The sequence below is a fragment of the Nuphar pumila genome, chromosome 8 (assembly GCF_984573655.1).
Source record: "Nuphar pumila chromosome 8, dmNupPumi1.hap1.1, whole genome shotgun sequence".
Taxonomy (NCBI): Eukaryota; Viridiplantae; Streptophyta; class Magnoliopsida; order Nymphaeales; family Nymphaeaceae; genus Nuphar; species Nuphar pumila.
The window spans coordinates 3843759-3862047 of NC_143256.1; the positions used below are offsets into that span (position 1 = coordinate 3843759).

Sequence of the window (18289 nt, forward strand, 5' to 3'; positions counted from 1 at the left end):
CGCAATAAACTGCTCATTGAAACTCTTCCGAACGAGGGAGTTACGAGCGATTTACCGGTTGGATGTCAGGCCAAAAATATGTAATACCGGGTTTATGTATTCGGGTGGGGCCAAACCGGGTCACCTGAATCCATAACTCTGAATTTTTTTAACATAATTTAAATTAGAAAATTAAATAAAATCACACATACTAGACTAACATAATCTAAAATAGATAAATCTATTTTTTCAGCCGTTTGGCTAGAAAAATAGACCTGTCTTACAAGTAGCCTAATTTCTCAGAATTTATTTCGGTAATTTACATGATTTAACAAGTAAAACCTGAAATTTCTCTACGAATAAAAATCAGAAGAATATGAAATAAATACCGAATATCACCATGCACCTATTCTAACAACTACAATTAAAATTAGCATGGAATTGATTAAGTATTTTATGGCTATACTAAATTTACCGAATTATTTTTTGAAAAAACCCGATAAGGCTAAATACATAATATCTAAGAATTTCGACCATGAAAATATACCAAATTTTTACAAACGTCTACAACAACATGTTCTACTAATCCAAATCAAGATTTATAGAAAAATCATAGTGTAACCTAAGTAATTTAAAATTTTACAGATTTTTTTCTGAGAAACTGATTTTTTGAGAATACATTTTCAAAAGGAGTTTTCTCTCAGAAACCCAGTCTATTTTTATATTTCAATAGTCCTAAAATAAACCCATGTGTGTGAGGCTTGGTTTAAGATCTTTGTTTATGAAAACTTGATGGAATTCGTACCACGAATTCCATTTCGCAAGTAAATTATAGATCCCCCTACCTTTTTGATGAAATTCGTCCCTACGTGATTCGGTGGGTCTTTTCTTACGATCCGTCCATTTCACACGAACCAAAACGAGTAAAAGCATTTTCCTGTGTCAGGTCTCCTCGCGGTACCTGGCAATTGCAATCTAAATCTAATTGGATCCATGTTAGCAAATGACGGGGTTGCTATTGGGAAAATAGAAAACTATCCTCATTTCCATCCTTTCAAGATTCCAGACTTTTGCTTTTGTATTTGTGATGATTTTAGTGATCTCACGGAGCTAAGTTTTCTGAGTTGATGATTTTAGGATTATTAAGTGCCCTTAGAACCAATCTTTGATTTACATTGGAAAATGTCTGGTGGATTTCGCTGATCATTGAATGTTCTAACCCCAAGCTAAAAGGATCATATTGGAGATTTTCTCCAACGTGCATGAGCTGTTCTGGATCCCAGATAAGATGCTTTATGTCATGGACCATAATGGGGGGACCATATCGTTCTGGAACGTCGCTATTCGTGTTCAAAGAGGTCACTGTCTACATGTGCCAAGCTGCATATGCGGTCACTACTTGGAACTGTGGAGCCCCAGACAACACAATGGCCAAGATAAATGGCCAGGAGGTTTGAGCGGTTCAACGCCTTCAAGCCGCTTATATAATACTTTGGGTTATTCTTAACTAGAAAGATGCATTTCTTTTCGAATCTTAAAAAAATGAAGGGCAAGATTTTCTTTTTCCACTAAAATCTTTAGTGGATGAAGGACATTTTTGCGATACAGCACAACACATTTACATCAAAATTTACACAAAACTTTAAGCTTCTCCCTGTCCCTTTGCTTCATCGGCGAAAAGAAGTAGAGGAATAAAGCCTTTTGACATTCCAAAGATATTATTTAGATTGCTCAAGTTGAAGATGTTGCAATATTAATGTGGAAAACTAAGGGCAGACAGTCCCGAACATGCCTAGAGATTGTCTGAACTTTTAGTTGGTGATACATGATACAGGGGTTTGCACATCATATATTTGGAAAATCATTGGCAGACAATATCTTAGCAGGCCTATCCACTAATCCAAAGTTTTTCAATAAGTAGCCCTGGACCCCAACTGCTGCATCATTTTTAAAATAAATCTTCATGGTGGTCATTTTCATTCGCCTGTACGTTGAATGTGGGGGGCAAACCAAGGAAAGGAAGGAGCTCTGCCGTTGGCTTTCTGTTTGCCTGCAAGCTTACTAAACGAATGGATTCTGTTCCCGCTCCTGTGAAAATCAAACCAGGTTTAGTTTCTCAACCGTTATGGGCAATCTTCTTTTCATCCTTACGGTGGGAAAGTTGACAACGGAATCTTCTTCGGCGACCCATCTAGAATAAACAGGGAAGGCACGTGAGAAGGGAATAATGAGCCAACAGCAAACTTTATATATATAAGCAAACTTTATATATATATCACTAGAATACGACAACTGTGTGAACAGTAATTTTTATAAGTTTTTTATTCTTTTCACTTGAATCTAACCATACGGATGCTACCTACATGCTGGGTTTCATACGAACACTCTCTAATCATCCTATTTTGATGCATAAATGAAATTTTTTTAAGGCTTTAAAATCAATGGCTCATATTCTTCATAAATATTCAAGCATTCAAAAATCATATTTTTTCATGGAAAATACACTATCCAATGGTTGATTCCTAGCAAATTCATCATGACAAGCACATCTACATAGTTGAATTTGGAAGAAAAGTAATGGAAATGCACATGTTTCATGTTCTCATATTATAGTGATTATATATGTAGAGAGAGATAGAGATTTGTTGTTGCTCAATCCATACGTGCTCAAAAGAAACACAATCGCGTTGACCATCCATCGTACTCATGATGGACGAACAGCTCACAAAAAATGATAAAAAGTTATCAAAATACGCAAAAAAGACCTTTAGCAACGCATTTGAAGTGCCGCTAAAGTTTTTTTCCCCTAGGACTTTTAACGTCACTCAAAACCGCTGCTAAAGGTCAGCTGGGGATATGCTCGGTATTTCAACATTTTTTGTGCAAAAAAATGTTCAGCGTCCATCATGTGCATAATAAATGCTTAACAAGATTATTGAGTTTTTAATTGAGCACGTATGGATTGAGCAGCTCTCTCTCTCTCTCTCTCTCTCTCTCTCTCTCTATATATATATATATATATATATATATATATGTGTGTGTGTGTGTGTGTGTGAGAGCAATGCTCCGATGCTCCAGGAGCACCTACTCTCCCGCACTAGAAATCATAGTTGTAGGTTGCATATTCTCAATCATACCTTGTGGATATACTTAACGCAATTTTTCATATGAATTTGATATAAAATAAGATTTTTAAGTCAACAAAATTTGATACATTGTGAGCCATTGATTTTTGAAGATCATAAAAAACCTGCATGCATGTTATATTCACATCAAAGGCGTAGCTAGGGGGGGGGGCAGGAATGGGCTGTAGCCTAGTCCTGCATCCCGAAACAGTTAAAAAAAAATTAAAAGCCCAAGCCCTGATTCCATATGAAATAGATTTTTATCCATTTTTGTAGCCCAGTCCTGACTGCAGCAAATAGTTTGATTCGTCCATATGAATAAGAATTTTATTAATAATTATAGCCATTTTTTATTTTATCTCAAAAAAAAAATCGGGGGCGCTGCCCCGAACCTCCGACTATCACACAAAAATTTTTCTTTTTTGCTACACCCCTGTTTTGCCCCCCCTCACATGAATCCTAGCTACGCCACTGATTCACATGATCCAAAATTTATTTTTCACTAAATAATAATTGTAGATCATATACATGCAAGGTGTGATCAACCAAAATGTTGAAATTTTTTGAAAATTTAAAACTTTTATTAGGTGGGAGTCAGAGCACCCATAGCGACAGTAGAAAATCGCCACTAAAGGGCTCAACGAAAATTGGGACCTTTAGCGATGGTCAAAAACTATTTTTTGCCCCTTTTTCACTTTTTTTGTGAACATCCATCATGCCCTGTGATGAACGTCCAGAGGCATTCGGCCAACAATTGTGCATATAGTAATGGGTAGGTGCTGAACAAAAATATGCTAAATGATAAGTGTTAAATGAGTTTTTCAGGTTTTTTCTTGTTTTATTTTTAAAATTTGACTGTACCGATGTGTCTATGTACTTGATAATTTATAGGGATCAGCTCTTTAGGTGTTTGATTCTGACACGTGAGTGGGTTTTTATAAAACTAAAAAAAATCAACGGACTAAAATTTTTGTAAATTTTCAAAACTCCAAATATCATTTTTTCATCAAAAACACATGATCCAAGTGTGCATTCATCCTATATGGACCATATGGTGTTAGAATTGTGCAAAATACACCCAAAGACCAGAAAACCCATTTAACACCTATCATTTAGCATATATATATATATATATATATATATATATATATATATATATATATATATATATATATATATATATATATATATATATATATGCGAAACTGGGTAATGGTGGATCGCTAAAATGTTGATTTAAGCAAATTAAGTGTTAAAGATTTGACGAATCTCTCTCTCTCTCTCTCTCTCTATATATATATATATATATATGTGCACATTAATTTCACTAGATTTACCTATAATTGGTGACCAAATGGTGGATGAAAATAGAAGCTTCCAGTCTTGCCAGGTCCACCCCAGGACACAACCTATGGCCTCCTCCAAAAGGAGTGAAGTTACAATTCGTCGTGTCGTTGTCCTGCTCAAATCAATCACTTCATCAGATTTACCGTATGAGAGATATAATGTAAAGCATTGCTTCAAACCTATATATATGAATTGTTTTTTTGTGCCTGCCTCGTGCTTACCGAAGTTGGATAGGGTTTCAGGTTATTTTTAAAAAATCTGACCCTACATATGTGTTCTACCTAATTGATTTGCTAGGAAATTACACCTGGAATATGTTTTCTGACAAATAAAGATGATCTTTTAATCAATGAATATTTTTTTAAATTGTAGACAGCTTATTTTTTAATCTTACAAAAACCTAGCTTGGTGTTGGAATCAGACGATTCAAAAGTCGATTCCTACAAAAATGAAGCACGTAGATGACATCTGTAATCTTTCCAAGGCTCGGTAGAAAAGAGGTAGGCACAAAAAGCATTAGCTACCTACTCATTACTATATATATATAAAGAGAGAGAAGGGGACCGTCCAACCCAAGGAAGGTCCAAAACATACTGCCCATGTTAATAAATCGATGGCATTCTTTCTCTAACGATCGAGTTTTTCATTGATAGGATTTTACATATTAAATTTTTATCATCCATTTAATGAGCAACATGTTTTGAATTATAATTTTTTTGTTTATATGTGTTTTTGAAAGTGCTAAAAATCAACAGCCCACAATTCTTTGTATTGTAAAGTTTTAAATGCATTGTGAGCCGTTGATTTTTCACATTTCAAAAAACATGTCTATATGTCGTAAAGTCTTTGTGTAAAATATATTTCTTATTAAATAAATTATAAAAAACAAATATAAGAAGTTCGATCATTGAGATTTTCAAGCATTTGTAAAGAGCAGCTGTCCGATCTTCATTGATAGTAGATTTTGAACCTTTGGTTGAACAGTCTCTCTCTCTCTCTCTCTCTCTCTCTCTCTCTCTCTCTCTATATATATATATATATATATATATATATATATATATATATATAAAGCATCAACCTAAGTAAAATCACATGGTTCTCATTTAAATTATAACAATTATAATACAGTTGTATATTTTTCCAAGAGTAGATTTCTAATATTACCTGCCATCTCCACGGATTGAAAGAGTAGGCATCCTCGTAGTTGTCTTGGTCAAGGTGAACTGATCTAAAATACGGGAAAACACACCATCCTTTTGGTATAAAATAGCCTTTAATCTCGACATCTTTCATAGCTCGACGCATGACACCAACGATGATGTTCCCCACCCTTAGGGTCTCAGTGATTACCTAACAATCAAAGGCATAGATAAATAACCATGGCCACCAAGATTTCTAACCAGCTTAATTAAGCTCAAAACCGTACTCAGTTTATTGCAGTCTGACCCTGCGCCACCAAATTAATTAGGAAAGCTCTGATCCAGATTCAACCATATGGGTCAGTAAATCCAGACCCAAAGGGCTAAGCTCATCTGATCCAGACATCAACCCATTTTGATCAAATACCAGGATCCAGCTTCTTCCTACTCTGATCTAATCTAACCTCATTGTTTATTCCAAATTCAAAGAAGATGAAGAGATTGAATAATTGGCAGCTGCATAACTAGGTATCGTAACTCACATTTTGTGTAAATCGCAAAGATAAGTAGTCGCTCCACCATAACTGTTCGCCCAGTCGCTCTTTGGAATTCTTCAGCTTCAAATTCTCTTCCTACAAGAACAATAACTCAGCTGAAACTCACATATAGGCTGAACTTCAACTTAATTAATTCACTTTTAGGAAGACCAACATGTTTTAACTTTGTTTGGTGAAAAAACAAACAACCTGGATTACAAAGTAAGCTGGTGAGCCTGTCTACAAGCAGGCCCAGGCTCTGTCACGACTTGGACCCATCCATGGCGAGTTTGTAGGTTTATTAGGTTAAATCGGTACAACCTTGAATCCTAATGGATCAAGGCCACAGTTTGTTATCCAAACCAAAACTTGACCGGAACTGATATCTGACCTAAATCTGACATATATATATATATATAACAGACGATTGCATCATCCTGAATCTCATGAAACAAGTTGTTTTTTACTCAATCTAAGCTCACAGATGTGACAATTGAACCATGTTTCTTATAAAAAAAACATATTTTTTTTGCGTCAGCAAAAATGGATGCTTTCATAGCTGTCGAATTTTAGACAGCAATCCAAAAGCTGGTCACAACTAAAAGCAACCAAAAAAAGCATGTTAAATGCAGAAAAAAAAAATAAGATAAAATAAAACAAAACAAACAGGACAATCGACTTAGCTAACATTAACCTTATATATATATATATATATATATAAGTTTAAGGCGATAGGGGGCGAGGATTTGATCCTTTCCTCCAGCCAGCAGTCCCTCAAGGTCAGATGCAAACCTAGATACAGCTGGGTGCAGTCGAAGCTGAGCCCGACATGCAGACAAAACATACTAAACAGGGTCTATTTTTGCAAGGCAAAGCTAATGTTGTCAGTTTATGGACACTGTTTTTCATGTATTAGGTCAATAAAGAAGTCCATTATGTAGAAGGCATCCTGGGGAGTACTTACCAGCAGGGCTTGATAAACAAGTGGGTAATCACTGAGGTATTTGATGGCCAGTGTGATGAGAATGGGCACCGAGTCCTCTCCTGGTATCATCATGTCTATCAGGTTATCAGATATCATTTCTTTTGTTAATTGTTGGTTTGTATCATCCAAAAGTACATCAAGCACATCTCTTGGGCTACATGTTCGGTTGTTCTTTCTCTTGTCTTCAATTATTTTCTGCACCAACTTTGAAATTCTTCTCTTTGCCTGTACAAAGTGTCACCACAAGCCAAATTTGAGCACACCTTGTAACTGTACAGTTAATAAGAAAGATCTTGGCTTTAGGGTAGGTGTTGATACTAGCCACCAATGGTGGCCTTAGATTTTAAAGGTTGCTACTAATAATTACGAGAGAGTCATTGCTTGGTGTTAGGGGTGTAACTGGGTTGGGTATACCCGACCAGACCCGATTTTCCAAACTGATTATACCCAACCTGATTCGATTTGAATAGATTTATGGGTTTGGGTCGGGTCCAAAATATAGACTCGTAGTGAAAATGGATCGGGTCTTGGGTATTGAAAATGAAGATCCGAACACATTTAATTAGACCTGACCTGTTTTTTGTACCCGACCTAAATGGTTCCCCATATTGTAAAACCGAACCTAGCCTGATTATGTAGCGGAACCCATTTTATTCTTAAACCAACCCAAATCCAAACCCACTTCATACTGGAACCGACCTGAACTCAAACCAATTATGTACCCAAACCCATTTTATATTTGGTAGTATGATTAAATAACTATAATAATTGGTAAATATTATGTTATATAATCAATTAGATGTTGGTAAAGTTTGAATTAATATGCATTTCTTTTAGCAATAAAAACTTTAATTCATTGTTTTGTTAGATACTTTCTATTTCCCTTCAGTCATGGAAATGATCAAGTTGAAATGAAGCCCAATTCTTAAGAATAACACACAACTCATTGAATTTGATACATTTTGAAAATGATATATTATTAATGTCTTTTTATTTCAACTTGAAATGATTGGCTGGTATGAAAATATTCTTTTTATATTTAAATTTTGCATTATTTGGAATAGTTAATAAATTTCTTATTTGTTAGCATATAATCTTCTTAATGAATATTTGATTTCATTAATTTACATATTTTTTATTAAGGATTAATTAGGTCTAGAATACCAATCATATCAACACCTGAGTTGAAACCTGAACCTGTTAAGACCCAAACCAATTATACCTGAACCGGTTAACTCATATGAGTCTACTTTTTTCATCCATACCCAAATTTGAATCCGACCTAAATCAAAATGAGTCTATTAAAGACCTGACCCATTTATGCCCGACCTGGTACATAATCAAACTCGTTAACCTATATGGGTCCATAATTTTCAACTGTACCTCAATCTGAACCAGAATTAAAATGTGTCAGGTTTGGGTCTTACTTTTAGACCCAATTCGAAATTGGGTATGATAAGATCCAAACTGGACCGGCCCTGAACTCGACCCGGTTACACCCCTACTTGGTGCAATGGAGCATTGGCTGTGTTGCTGTCAGCAGCATGGAACCAAAGTCTTGGGGGACGGCATCAATTGTTTCAAAAATTATAAAAAGTTGGTGGGTAAGGAACTCCATAGTTGAAACTTAGTGGAAGTTGTTTTGACCAGGTCTAACCCCATACATGTGTTCAACATTATCAAAATAGTAGGAACTGGCTTTTGGATCATGTTTTTATTTGACATAAAAATAGGATTTTTTGAGGGGTTAAAAATTCGATATATTATAGGTTGTTGATTTTCAACCCCAACAAAATCTTACATACATATTATTACGACAATGAAGCCGTACACGATACTTCAAGTACAAGGTTTTGATGATGAAAAAATGAATCAATTGCATTTCAGTTAAGGCAATGAAGAAAGATGACAAGAATTGAAGAATTCGATAAAGAATCTTTGAAGACTAGTGTGCAAATGTAAAATCCATTAAATGTCTTAGATTCTTGTAAGAGACTTACTTAGAGTGCATATTTTGATTGCATTTCACTTAAAAAGACTTTAGAAAAACTTTTCTAAAAGAACCCCTCATGAAAATCATTTTAGAAAAACCTTTACTTAATTTTTCATGTTTATTAGTCGACCAACTTTCTCGCGCCAAATTTTCTAAGCAAAATGTCATTTTTGTCAAATTAGTCAACTAACGATTTTATCAGTTGACCGAACAAAACGTGTGTTTTCAAAAAATTTATCAACAGTCGACTAACGATTTTATCAGTCGACTGAACAGAACATGTGTTTTCAGAAAAATTTAGCAGTACTCAACTAAAAGAGTTTTCAGTCTATTGATGATATTATTAGTCGACTAACTTTTTCTTTAGTCAACTAAGTTTCAAAACTTCAAATTTTCAAACGGCTCTGCTAAACAGATTAGTCAATCGACGATAACTGTCAGTCTGCTAATATTTGATTTCAGTCGACTAACTATTGTTCCAGTTGACTAATTTTGTCTTTTTTCTGAAACTTTTAAAAGGCGTGTCTTTTCATTTTTCAAACGTTTTGATCATTCAAAATGGTCTGTTTTGACACTCTTTCATACCCTCAACGTATGGAATCTTTCAATTATAAATATGAGTGCATTCCACACTCAAAAACATCAAATTGAATTGAATCCAATCAAATTACATTGAATTATTCTTTGCTTTTCACTCCTATTCATTCAAGTATTTATTTTCTCACTCATTTGATATTTTCACTTCAGTTTTTCACTCAAATTCTTTTGAGAGATAGTGAATTCGTGAGTTGAGTATTTCAACAACCTCAAAAGTCAATTGCATTTCATTTGCATTCATAAGAAGGGCTCGTAAGTTGATTGTAAGTTGATTATTTTATTTTTCTATAAAAGAAAATGACTCATTGGTTTAAAGGAGTTGTTTGCTTTCAGTAGATTTGTTACTGAAAGTGGGATAGAATTTGGTTTGTATGATCTTGTAGTTACACAAGGTTGATAGTGGAAATCTCAATCGGGTTTTGCTTGGGGACTGGGTGTAGGTCTGGAAGACCGAAGCAGGATAAATTCTTGTGTTCTTTGTGTGATTGCTTTGCGAATTTCAAAATCCGTTTTAATTTCAAAGATGATATTTAAAAGCACTATTTACCTCCTCTCTAGTGCTCGTTGCCTCGATCCTATAGCACTTTCACATATTGGAAAAACATGATCCAAACACCAATTTCCACTAATCCAAACATGTAGATCATGATTTGGAGAGTAAAATGTGAAAAAATTATAAAATTTAAAAATATTATAGTTTTTTACTGAGTTCCTTACCTACGGGGATAGCAAACATTTAACCCTATATTTATAGTCACTAGAATATCTTTATTGAAAACATGTTTACTAAAGTATGAACCAAGATGTTCATGGGTTATTGATGTTTTTTTCTCAAATCTGACCATATGGATGCAATCTACATGCACTTTTTATGGGGATCAGCTCTTAGATAGGCTGATTACGATGCTTAAGCATGATCTTTTAAGGCTTCAAAAATTGATGGCTCAAAATTCTTGAAAATATTTGAGCATTCAATTATCATATTTTTTATCAAAAATACATGATACAAGAGTTGATTCCTAGCAAACAGACAGTGTTGAATGCATCTGCATGGTTAGATTTACAAAAAAAAAGAAGACTTAGTTCATACTCAGTAGACATATTTCCAGTGTACATATTCTAGTGACTTTCTTTCTTTATATATAGTAGGTTTTTGAAAGTTTTTTCATGTTTTCCTTAAATTTGAAAATACATATGAGATCTAGATGTTTGATTTTATAGGAATCGACTCTTGGACTATTTGATTTTGACACATAGGTAGGTTTTTATAAGATTTAAAAATCTATGACCTAAAAGTTTTAAAAATATTCAAGATGCAAGTGTTGTTTCCTAGCAAATCAACAATGCCAAATACATATGCAAGGTCATATTTGCAAAAAGCAATCCAAAAATGCTTGTTTGCTTATGGTAGGTTGGAGGTAGGCAACTACTACACTACTATATATATATATATATATATATATATATATAGTAGTGTAAGTTCCAAACCATTTATATATCTCCTACATCATCCCAGATCCTTTTAAAAAATATAGTTACATGTGTTTTTTTACTTAATGTAAATGTGTAGATGTGATCTCTAAGCTTTTAGTAAAAAACATGCATTGGTTTAAACATTTTTCATATTTAAATATGTTTTTAACTAAAAAAAACAATAGTTCATATTACACTAAAAATTTAGTTTACTAAAAATCAAGAATTCTGGTTAAAGGGATTTGATCCAAAGCATGATTTTTAGTGAATAAGCAATGATAAACTCATCTACATATTTGGATCAGGCGCAAGTGTGTTTTTTAAAGGGATCTAGAACTGCTCGGGAGATAAATGGTCTGAAACTTACACACTATATATATAGTAATAAAAGATCCATGCTAAATATGATACCATGCTAAATAAAATATTTTATTAGATTTTTGGTGTTTTTTCAAAGTTTTGATTGTATAGATGTGTTCATCATAATTGATTTACTAGAAATCGACACTTAGATCATGCATTTTGGATGAAAAAAATGGTATTTGGAGTTTCAAAAGACTTCTAAAAATTATATGTCGTTGATTTTTGAATCTTTATAAAATCTTATATATGCATTAGAATCAAATGCTCCAAGAACTGATTCCTATAAAAACAAGCATATAGATCACATCTATATGAGTCATAACTTTGAAAAAATACCAAAAATTTAATAAAATGATTCATTTAGAATAACACCATATTTAGCATGGGTCCTATATAGGATCTGTGCTAAATATGGCACGATGGTAAATGAAATATTTTATCTGATTTGTGGTGCTTTTTAGAAATTTTAATCGTATAGATGTGTTCAGCATGATGGATTTACTAAAAGTTGACACTTGGATCATGCATTTTGAATGAAAATTGGTATTTTGAGTGTAAAAAAAATACGAAAATTATAGGCCATTGATTTTTTAAACCTTAAACCTATTCGTGCATAAAAAATAAATCCTTCAAGAAGTGATTCCTATAAAAAAAGCATATATAGTACATCTATATAGTTAAAATTAAAAAGAAAAACACAAAAATTTGATAAAATATTCCATTTAGCATTGTGCTATATTTAGCAGGATATATATGTATAGAGAGAGAGAGTAATGGATTTGTGCTAAATGAAATGTCCTATATGAGTTTTTCAAGTTTTTTTTGTTTTATTTTTAAATTCTGACCATACAAATGTGATCTATATACTTGATGTTATAGGGATCAGCTCTTGAAGTGTTCGATTCTGACACATGAGTAGATTTTTAAACGTTCGGAAAATCAATGGTTCAAAATCTTTGTAAATCTTTTAGACTCTAAATATCATTTTTTATCAAAAATACATTTTTTAGGTGTGGATTCCTCGTAAATCGACCATGCCCAACTCATTTATGGGTTCAGAACTGTGAAAAAAATACGAGAAGAGCAAAAAAGCCTATTTAGTATGTTTCATTTAGCACCAACCCATTTCTCTTTCTCTCTATATATATAGAGAGATGGGCATACCAGTGGATGCCCATCTCATCGAACGATGTTGGTTCATGGATTTCATGAGATTTGTGGTGATTAGTAGTGGTCACGACTGCCACTAATGACCCTTTTAACTCAAAAGTTTTTTTTTTTGTCGTTGATCTTTACACGATCAATGGCGAAAATGAGTTCAATAACAATGACCGCTTATATATATATATACAATTTTAATGGATTTTTTTTCTCTTGAAAGTAACCATGCTTGGTTTTATAAGAACCCACTCTTGAATCATCTGATTTTGATGCATAAACAAGATTTTTTTAAGGATTTAAAATCAATGGCTTATAATCTTCATAAATATTCAAACATTCAAAAATCGCATTTTTTTCATCAAAAGTACATGATTCAATTGTTGATTTCTAGCATATTCACCAGGCCAGGCACATGCACATGGTTGGATTTGCAAAAAAAGTTTTGAAAATGGCCATAATTTTAGTTCTCTGCTTTTTATGCCTAGTGCGTGCCTACCAACAATGGATAAGAGTTTTTAGGTTGTTTTTCAAAAATCTGATGTGTTTTGCATGATCGATTTGATAGGAAATCACATTGAATCATGTTTTTTTAAGAAAAAAAATAAATTTTAAGCATTGAATATTTTTTAAAAATATAGACCATTGATTTTTCAATCTTATAAATATCCAACTTGGTGTTGGAATCAGACCATCCAAAAGTCGATTCTCATAAAGTCAAGCATATAGATCACATTTGCATGGTCAAATTTTAGAAAAAATAGAAACAATCTTTTCAAAGCTTGATAGTCATGTGGTAGGCACAAAAAGGCCCAGTCACATACCCATTACTCTCTCACTATGGGCATGTTTGGAAGAGAGAGAAAAACTCATTAAAAAAGAAAGTTTTGCCTATGAGAGTTTTTGATATGAGTTCTCCAAAAGAAAGTTTTTGCTTGTTTGTGTAGCATGAGAAAAACAGAGTGGGACAATGTGAAAAAATGAGAGAGAGGAAAAGGAGGAGGGTGGTGGTGATGGTGAGATGGTGGGTGGTGATGGTGAGATGTGATGAGATTGGTGATGGGGAGTGTAAAAATAAATTTTTTCTTGGTAAGAAACGTTCCTCAACTCCCCATGAAAGAATGTTTCCTATATCAAAATACACCTTTTAGAAAAACTCTCTCAAAGTTGAAAAATCCTTACAGATTTTTCATTTTGCATCACTTTTCCTATATCTTTCTCGCTTTTAAACTAGCCCTATATATATATATATATATATATATATATATATATATATATATATATATATATATATATATATATATATATATATATATATATATATATATCTGCTGCCTTTTCCAGAGTGTTGATATACTTGCGATTTAAGAACACAGGATGCCCATGAAATTAAGTATCCAAATTCAGCCATACTGGACCACCAGTAAGACTAAAAAAATTAAATTGCTGTTGGTCACGGAATTCCATGGATATTAAGGCCAGTAAGATCACATGCACAAGCAAGGTTTGTGGTCCTATTAAGTTTCGCCGACAAACTAAACCGTCGGTTCCGAAAATTTGATGGTCTAGAAGGACTGCTATAAATTGTGTGGTGGGAATATTCCTAGTAGATCATCACTCATGCCTAGACATGTAAATTACCACCTGCCCAATTCAACTCCATGGCATGGACATAAAAGAGCCTGCACTCAAACTCGCCTTGACCTTTTTCCCTTATGCAGGGTAATTACTACATAAGGAGGCACTTTGAATTTGAACGACATCTGCTTAGGGGTGGCAATTTCTGACACGACCGGCCAACCCGACCCGCCAACCCGCCTCTTAGGCGGGTTCGGGTTGGGCTTAAGCCAACCCGTTTAATAAACGGGTCGACCCGCGTAACCCGTTTATTAAACAGGTCGGGTTCGGGTTGGGGGTATGCCAACCCGCCAACCCGGCTGACCCGTTTAATAAACGGGTTAGGCGGGTGGGTCAACCCGCCAACCCGTCTGCCAACCCGACCTGCCAACCTGACCCGCCAACCTGACTACCTGCCAATCCGATCCGTCAACCCGCCAACCCGACCCGCCAACCTGACCCGCGAACCTGAAAACCCGTTTACCCGACCCAACCCATTTATTAAATGGGTTGGCGGGTCGTGTCGGGTTACCCGTTTATTAAACGGGTCGGGTTCGTGTTTGCCACAGCCGACCCGTTTAATAAACGGGTCGGGTTCGGGTTGAGGTATGCTGACCCGCCAACCCGACCCGATTGCCACCCCTACATCTGCTGCATATCCTCATGATCCCGGCAGGTCCTCTAGTTGGATGAGCACAGCCCGTAAGCCTATCAGTGGGGTCACACCCACGACGAAAAAGGTTGGGCCCACAAATTATAATACACGGTTGGTTGTCCCACCATCAACATTGCGGGTCCTACAAGGTTCATTCGCTTGGTATTGGATTATAACTTGTCAGAAAAAGTTTTTATTTTATTTTTTTTGTAAATTAATTGCTGGGATGAAAATCATGGGATTGATGCAGTATTGATCGTCAATTAATTTAAGAAAAAATTCAGCAGGAGGGAAATTAACTAAGGATTTTTGCCTTGTTAAGCAGCTAATAAATAGTGGGGTGGGGTGGGGTGGGGTGGGTGAGTAGACTTGCCTGTAATGATCGGTAGAGCCTGGTCCCCGGCAGGTTGAAGGGCAAGGACATCAAACCCGCTGTGAACACTCTGAATTGTTGCTTTAGGAAATCCATATCTTCCCCGGGGCCAACGCTAACTAATGCCTTCACCAACACTTGGAATGCAATCTGAAAATGCAGCAGAGATTTATGGAAATCCAAATTCTAATTAAGAAAAGACAAAAAACAATGCTTCTTAATGCATTTACATGTTAACATGACAAATAAATTTTGGGATTTCATTTTGAATCTTGGCGTTTAGTAATCAAAACCATGTGACGCCTTCATTTGATTCCCTATCCCACCCAAGAGGGATAACGGGTGGTAGCTACAACAATGGTGAGAGAGAGGTTATCCGAAAAGGATCTATGTTTTGGTCCAAGATTTTCCAACTACCCGACATGTTAAATTCGAAATGTCCCATCAGCTGAAACTTAACGGAATGTTAGCGATTTTTTCAGTAAAGTAATATCGACAATAATAATAATAATAATGAGTGTAATTATCAATAAATCAAAATTAGTTGATCCTTTAATTGTCTTCTCCAACTCATATGTAGAGAGAGAGAGAGAGTATTGCTGCAATAAGCAGTACGTTCTGCATTTTATTATGTTGCAAATGCCACGCTTACCATGCTCTGGGCGCCATGAATGAGCCGACCACTGAAATGATCTAGATCTTCAGTGAGGCCCACATCCCAAGCATAGATACGGCCCAGAAAAAAAGTTTGATAAATCAAGACCCCACAGATTTTCAAGATCCAATGGTACAGAGACAGGATCATCCATGGTACATGTGCACAGTGCTTGTTTTTATGCATCTATCGGTTAACTCTTTGATGCATATGCCCGCACCACAGATTTGGTGTCGATAAAAAAGAAATCTCCACACTTTTAACATTTTTTCAGTAAATCGGCCAGCACAAATGCATTTATCACGGTTTGTTTACTTTAAACATAATTTCAACAAAAAAGAATGAACATCAAACTTTAGTTTAAAGAACGTTAAAAATGAATAGTTCGAATTAAGAAAAAAATATAAACTATTATACAAGGGGCTTTTATCCAACTCTGTAGATGGTAAACATGACTCGTGTCTACTCTCTGTTCTGGTATAAACATAGCACCTGAATTCAAGTCTGATTCCACTCAATCATACATATAAATATATATATATATATATATAAAGAGAGAGAGAGAGAGAGAGAGAGAGAGAGAGAGAGAGACTCACATGTTTTGCTTCATCTTGGATGTAAACTAACTGACCATCTTCCCAGCTTTTCATAGTCACGTTGACATAATTCTCAATTTCTTGAGTTATCTGTGCTTTGAGATGTGGTGATTTGAGGAAGCCACCTATGAGGCCATGAATCCTTTTCTGCAGGCTTCCGTTGATGAGAAGAATGGAGGATTCCCCCATGAGCTGGGTGATTGACTTGGGGTAGAAGGGCACAAAGGTCCTCCCATCATTTTGTAGGACTGCCTTGCTCACCTCTGCATCTGTGGATACGATGGTTGGGCTCCCTAAGATATGAGATTTGAACACTTTCCCATACCTATCCACTCGCACAAGAGAAGAGTCTTTGAGTTTTTATTAATTTTTCAGGTCAAGCTAGCGTCCCACCAAGAAAAACAAGTATTACCTTGGAATATTGGTTTGAGTGAATCATGATGAGGTAGATAAAGGTTACAATTACAAATGCATATATCTATTATTGCCCCCTCTTTTCCCCTGCAGACATCATCACATGGTGGTAGGGGTGAAAACCAGCATATGGGTCATTCACACACTTTGTGTCTTTTAGCTTGGGATTGAATGAATCCTTTGGGGAAAGCCCAAAAGGAAAAGCCGGCCAGGAGCCACTCAGTACTCAAATGCGTACAACAGCTACCCCTCATGAATTATACATCAAATTAAACACACACATGCATGCGCACTTGTGACGGCAACTTATACCATGATAGCTAGATATCATTTTGGTGGTTTGCTTAATTTAATTATTCACTATTTGAGATGCATACATGATATGAAATGAAAAAGCTAGGTGATAGAGGGAAATAGTTTCTGTAATACCGTTTTATTCGCTTCTCCATAAAGCTCTCAGGGTGAGGTGTGTATGCACAAAGGATGAACTCTAGAGTCTCGCCGATGAATGGCCATCCCAGTCTACCCTTAGGAACCCTCGCTTCACTCCTCCTCATCAATCTAGGCCACACGGCCTGTAGGAACAGAACTGCGATGGCTATGATGATGGTGACCATGTAGTGGAACCATGCACTAGCCATCTTGTAGTCCATCCCTTCTCTTGCTGCTGATTTTGAGAGGCCTCCCTATTGATTGAGTAAAAGTGGTGAAGAATGATCGTGGTGGTTAGATGGAATATTGGATCTTAGGCAGTGGAAAGTTTGGTCTAGTGGCAGTTATATATATAGAAGGAGAGGAGAGGAGAAGGGGAGGGAGAAGGTGAATTAGAAGACATGATGAGTTTGCAGGGAAAAAAGAAAAATGACATAAGTGTGGCAAGTACAAACTTTTTATTAGTCCCGATCCGTCCCCACGCCCATGATTGTCTCGTGCCACGGTCTTTTGGGTCCAGTGCAACTGTCCCCCGCCCTCGTGCACACATGTGAAGTCCATTCAATAAATCCAACCCTGTTTCACATCATCATCTCTCTCTCTCTCTCTCTCTCTCTCTCTCTCTCTCTCTCTCTCTCTCTCTCTCTCTCTATATATATATATATATATATATATATATATATATATATATAATACTAGAAAACAGTCGGTCCATTTTACAAATGGGTCATATACACATGCATTATCTTATACATAGATTATAAACTCTTTAACTTGAAAGTTTAATGTTATTTACTTAATTTTATTAATAATTGTTCAAAAAATGACCGTATTGTAAGTCAAAAATGGTGC

General features: G+C 35.3%; 1 protein-coding gene across 2 annotated transcripts; it reads right to left on the reverse strand.

Annotated features, from left to right (window-relative positions):
* Window positions 1-1524: 1524 nt before the first annotated feature.
* LOC149829461 (cytochrome P450 90D2-like) lies at window positions 1525-17757 on the reverse strand. Of its 2 annotated transcripts, none has more exons than XM_090015546.1 (8): window positions 17435-17757; window positions 16592-16916; window positions 15341-15490; window positions 7091-7336; window positions 6133-6222; window positions 5616-5801; window positions 4442-4563; window positions 1525-2170 (listed from the first exon to the last, which is right to left on the reverse strand). In XM_090015546.1, the coding sequence occupies exons 1-8, from the start codon at window positions 17656-17658 to the stop codon at window positions 2077-2079; spliced, it is 1437 nt and encodes a 478-aa protein (XP_089871672.1). In that variant the 5' UTR covers window positions 17659-17757; the 3' UTR covers window positions 1525-2076. The 2 variants fall into 2 exon arrangements, with proteins under 2 accessions (XP_089871672.1, XP_089871671.1); XM_090015545.1 differs by having other exon boundaries at window positions 1824-2067; window positions 17435-17756.
* Window positions 17758-18289: the final 532 nt, after the last annotated feature.

What these genes read in the sequence shown, in the direction of transcription:
- LOC149829461 (XM_090015545.1), bottom strand. Translation starts at nt 17,658, where the DNA reads ATGGACTACAAGATGGCTAGTGCATGGTTCCACTACATGGTCACCATC. An exon ending in TCCAAGATGAAGCAAAACAT is followed by an intron (nt 15,491 to 16,591) that starts GTGAGTCTCTCT and finishes CTGCATTTTCAG; the next exon opens with ATTGCATTCCAAGTGTTGGT. An exon ending in TCAATCCGTGGAGATGGCAG is followed by an intron (nt 4,564 to 5,615) that starts GTAATATTAGAA and finishes TGATTTGAGCAG; the next exon opens with GACAACGACACGACGAATTG.